Source organism: Watersipora subatra, chromosome 3, assembly GCF_963576615.1.
Source record: "Watersipora subatra chromosome 3, tzWatSuba1.1, whole genome shotgun sequence".
Taxonomy (NCBI): Eukaryota; Metazoa; Bryozoa; class Gymnolaemata; order Cheilostomatida; family Watersiporidae; genus Watersipora; species Watersipora subatra.
The window spans coordinates 62,219,276-62,225,118 of record NC_088710.1 but is presented as its reverse complement, the minus strand read 5'-3'; the positions used below and the strand labels follow the sequence as shown (position 1 = coordinate 62,225,118).

The window sequence follows — 5,843 nt, the reverse complement described above, 5'->3', positions numbered from 1 at the left end:
GTAGCATGTATTATATTTACATTTATTCTATGTACAGCTGATATCAGAGACATGCTGTCACATCACAAATTGGTAAACCCATATAGCACAACTGTAATGTAACCGTTAAAAGTGCTACCCATTGTTTAACATGGTGTTCCACTGCTTATAGATTCAATTACCTTTTACATAGTCTCACTTTTTAAATCGAATGGTACACCTATCGATATATCACCAACCAAAAATACAGCTATATCATCTGCTAGTGTCATCAAACAAGGTGTAGCCCACCTTAACGCAACACCAACCTAATGCTACAACACTGAGAGACCTGCTAAGCAATAGAAGGTTGCCTATTTTTGCTGCCTGCAACTTTTGTAACAAATACATACATATTTATCATCTAATTTATCATCAAGGTGATTTGGAGTTGTGCTACATTTGAAAAGGTGAAATTGGTTTTAGCATCAGGTCAGCACTACACAGCCATCTATTATGGTATCTGTGCTATTTATCACCAGCACATGTATACAAGTAAATGTATAATTGTTATTTAAGCCAGTAGTATATAATTAATACAACCCTGCCAAGCGTGTTTACGATAATGATCAAGTAATCTGTTTTTATTTACAATTGATCCATGATTTACAGGTCTTCTAGGTGAAGTAACACATATATTACACAGAAGAACCTCAGTTGCATTAACTTTAGCCTAATAGCTAAGGTCATAAAACTGTTAAGTGAGACAAGTAGTCTTCTCAAGGTTGTGATAACTTGGTCTATGCTTCCATTTCCGTCGACGCAGATGACTTGTACTTATACAGAAGTGCGGAGCTCACCTTGTTAACAGCATCAATAGACAGATCTTCCTTCTCGCATAAGAGACTGAGAAGCCTGAGGTCTTTGGGTACTAGTCTGATGAACTAAAATAATTCGTGACAAGTGAAAATGTCTTACAAGGATAGATAACTACTGTGTTACGAAAAATACCAATTCACACCAACTGCATTTTTAAAACCATTTGGTTGATTAAAATCCCAGATAAAAATTAGATGTTATCTCCACCTGGTAGATTATCTACCAAGGTAGAGTGAAAAGAAATAGAAATGACAGAAGCATGTAACAGACCAAAAAGAACAGAAGCAGAAAAGTTACAAGAATAAAAATTCCGCGTTATCTAGCAAAATATTATCATTAGTATTATACAGAACAAAATTATATTCTAGCAATCATGATTCAACGATTCTGTTGTCTGTTTTAACTCATTCCCTGTATAAATTTGTTAAGCTAGATGAATTAATACCCTTTCAATAAGCTTCAACATACAGGAGATATCTATAGTGCAAAGTAGAGAGATGTGAGCCATTTGTGGTAGTCATGCAGCACCATATCGACATAGAGGATGATAGTCTTATTAAAGCAATAGCTAGCAGCATAACAACCGGATGAAGCGCACTGGTAAAATTTTGAGTGAATTCGAGGGACGACATCGCGGCTGACGCTGACAGTGAATGCTCGCGAATTCGCTGGTATAAGGAGAAGTTGATATTTGCTTCGTTGTCATGAGTGGCCGGCTAGCTAATCTTCAGAGAAAATGTTTTACAGCAAAACCCAGATTGTGCCCAAAAATAGTAAATTAGCTTATACCAAAAGCTCAGTCACTCTAAAAGATTATAATACCATTGTTTTTTAATCTTTCAAATGAATACTAAAACAATAAAATTTACAATACAAGCACCATAATAAAATCAATTTCTGCAAATGTCAAGGCTAAAAGATTTCACTTGTGTCTGACACGGCTAGTGATGTCACAAAGAAATTGTGGCAAGGCTGAAGCTAAGACAAGCGTTTCACAGGGTGTTTTATTTAATCTCTAGTATGCTTAACTCTTATATAAATAACCTTCACCATATAAATATGCAGTAGTAGATTAACACAGGAGAATGCTAAGCTTACCAGCGAAATAGGCATGTTTTTCAGGAGTGTACTGTTGTAAGGGGGTCCGAGCTCTAGAATATTCTTTATGAATAACTCCATTATGTATATAGCCTGGTTTGTAACATTAGTTCCGTACATGTTCTCCATTAGTATGAAGACTCTCTCTAGATGATCATAAAACATGACTGAAGAATCCATGAGAATTCACCAGCTAATATCAAGTTGAGCCTTAAACCCAAGGATTCTCTGTGTTAGATATTAGTTGATGCAGAAGTCATATGATCTAATATTAAGGTCAAACTCTGAAAAGCTGAACTATGCTATGAAAGGAAAATGGTTCATGAGTGCCTAATTTACAGATGTGTAAATTATGCACTCATGAACATCTACGAGGGGTTTGAAAATGATGATGTGGTTAGGTGCGTTAGACATCAGGCAGTCAGATGGGTGCGTTAGAGATCAGGCAGTCAGATGGGTCCACACCATCATATTCAAACCAACAGGAATTATAACAGCTTCAGATGCTTACTCATTAGTTCTTGTAGTGTTTCTTCATGTCCTGTATTCTCTACAATGTATAACAAGTATTGGTGGTCTGACATGCTTGGTGATATGGCGCTCTAATACAAGTGGTGATATGGTACTCTGACACAAGTGGTGATATAACACTATGATACAAGTGATGATATGATACTCTGATACAAGTGGTGATAAGGCACTCTAATACAAGTGATGATGTGACACTCTGATACAAGTGGTGATATTTTACTCTGACACAAGTGGTGATATGACACTCTGATGCAAGTGATGATATAATACTCTGATACAAGTGGTGATAAGGCACTCTAATACAAGTGATGATGTGAAACTATGATAGAAGTGGTGATATGGTACTCTGATACAAGTTGTGATATGGCACTCTGATACAAGTGGTTATATGGCACTCTCATACAAGTGGTGATTTGGTACACTGATATTAGTGATGATATGATGTACAGACATGAGTGGTGATATGATGTACAGACATGAGTGATGATATGATGTACAGACATGAGTGATGATATGATGTATAGACATGAGTGATGATATGATGTATAGACATGAGTGATGATATGATGTACAGACATGAGTGGTAATATGATGTACAGACATATGACTGATGATATGATGTACAGACATGAGTGATGATATGATGTACAGCCATGAGTGATGATATGATGTATAGACATGAGTGATGATATGATGTACAGACACGAGTGATGATATGATATAAAGACATGAGTGATGATATGATGTACAGACATGAGTGATGATATGATGTACAGACATGTGTGATGATATGATGTATAGACATGAGTGATGATATGATGTATAGACATGAGTGATGATATGATGTATAGACATGAGTGATGATATGATGTACAGACATGAGTGATGATATGATATACAGACATGAGTGATGATATGATGTACAGACATGAGTGATGATATGATGTACAGATATGAGTGATGATACGATGTACAGACATGAGTGATGATACGATGTACAGACATGAGTGGTGATATGATGTATAGACATGAGTGGTGATATGATGTACAGACATGAGTGATGATATGATGTATAGACATGAGTGATGATATGATGTATAGACATGAGTGATGATATGATGTATAGACATGAGTGATAATATGATGTACAGACATGAGTGGTGATATTATGTACAGACATGAGTGGTGATATGATGTACAGACATGAGTGGTAAGATGATGTACAGACATGAGTGATGATATGATGTACCGAGATGAGTGATGATATGATGTACTGACATGAGTGATGATATGATGTACAGACATGAGTGATGATATGATGTATAGACATGAGTGATGATATGATGTATAGACATGAGTGATGATATGATATAAAGACATGAGTGATGATATGATGTACCGAGATGAGTGATGATATGATGTACTGACATGAGTGATGATATGATGTACAGACATGAGTGATGATATGATGTATAGACATGAGTGATGATATGATGTATAGACATGAGTGATGATATGATATATAGACATGAGTGATGATATGATGTATAGACATGAGTGATGATATGATGTACAGACATGAATGGTAATATGATGTACAGACATATGACTGATGATATGATGTACAGACATGAGTGGTAATATGATGCACAGACATGAGTGATGATATGATGTACAGACATGAGTGATGATATGATGTATAGACATGAGTGATGATATGACGTACAGACATGAATGGTAATATGATGTACAGACATATGACTGATGATATGATGTACAGACATGAGTGGTAATATGATGCACAGACATGAGTGATGATATGATGTACAGACATGAGTGATGATATGATGTATAGACATGAGTGATGATATGATGTACAGACATGAGTGATGATATGATGTACAGACATGAGTGATGACATGATGTATAGACATGAGTGATGATATGATGTATAGACATGAGTGATGATATGATGTACAGACATGAGTGATGATATGATGTATAGACATGAGTGATGATATGATGTACAAACATGAGTGGTGATATGATGTACAGACATGAGTGATGATATGATATAAAGACATGAGTGATGATATGATGTACAGACATGAGTGATGATATGATGTACAGACATGAGTGATGATATGATGTACAGACATGAGTGATGATATGATGTACAGACATGAGTGATGATACGATGTACAGACATGAGTGGTGATATGATGTACAGACATGAGTGGTGATATGATGTATAGACATGAGTGATGATATGATGTACAGACATGAGTGATGATATGATATACAGACATGAGTGATGATATGATGTATAGACATGAGTAATGATATGATGTATAGACATGAGTGATGATATGATGTACAGACATGAGTGATGATATGATGTACAGACATGAGTGGTAATATGATGTACAGACATATGACTGATGATATGATGTATAGACATGAGTGATGATATGATGTACAAACATGAGTGATGGTATGATGTAAAGACATGAGTGATGATATGATGTATAGACATGAGTGATGATATGATGTACAGACATGAGTGATGATATGATGTACAGACATGAGTGGTGATATGATGTATAGACATGAGTGATGATATGATGTATAGACATGAGTGATAATATGATGTACAGACATGATTGATGATATGATATAAAGACATGAGTGATGATATGATGTACAGACATGAGTGATGATATGATGTACAGACATGAGTGATGATATGATGTACAGACATGAGTGATGATATGATGTACAGACATGAGTGATGATACGATGTACAGACATGAGTGGTGATATGATGTACAGACATGAGTGGTGATATGATGTATAGACATGAGTGATGATATGATGTACAGACATGAGTGATGATATGATATACAGACATGAGTGATGATATGATGTATAGACATGAGTAATGATATGATGTATAGACATGAGTGATGATATGATGTACAGACATGAGTGATGATATGATGTACAGACATGAGTGGTAATATGATGTACAGACATATGACTGATGATATGATGTATAGACATGAGTGATGATATGATGTACAAACATGAGTGATGGTATGATGTAAAGACATGAGTGATGATATGATGTATAGACATGAGTGATGATATGATGTACAGACATGAGTGATGATATGATGTACAGACATGAGTGGTGATATGATGTATAGACATGAGTGATGATATGATGTATAGACATGAGTGATAATATGATGTACAGACATGATTGATGATATGATGTACAGACATATGACTGATGATATGATGTACTGACACGAGTGATGATATGATGTACAGACATGAGTGATGATATGATGTACAGACATGAGTGGTGATAT

General features: G+C 35.5%; 1 protein-coding gene across 1 annotated transcript in view; it reads right to left on the bottom strand.

The window, feature by feature from the left end:
• Positions 1–758: 758 nt before the first annotated feature.
• LOC137389950 (mediator of RNA polymerase II transcription subunit 24-like) overlaps positions 759–5,843 on the bottom strand; it is a 32,016-nt gene continuing 26,931 nt past the window's right edge. Inside the window, exons 14-16 of the mRNA XM_068076147.1 lie at positions 2,447–2,485; positions 1,936–2,081; positions 759–902 (exon numbers count right to left, since the gene is read on the bottom strand). Of these exons, the coding sequence (XP_067932248.1) occupies positions 759–902; positions 1,936–2,081; positions 2,447–2,485 (329 nt within the window). The remainder of the gene's footprint in view (positions 903–1,935; positions 2,082–2,446; positions 2,486–5,843) is intronic.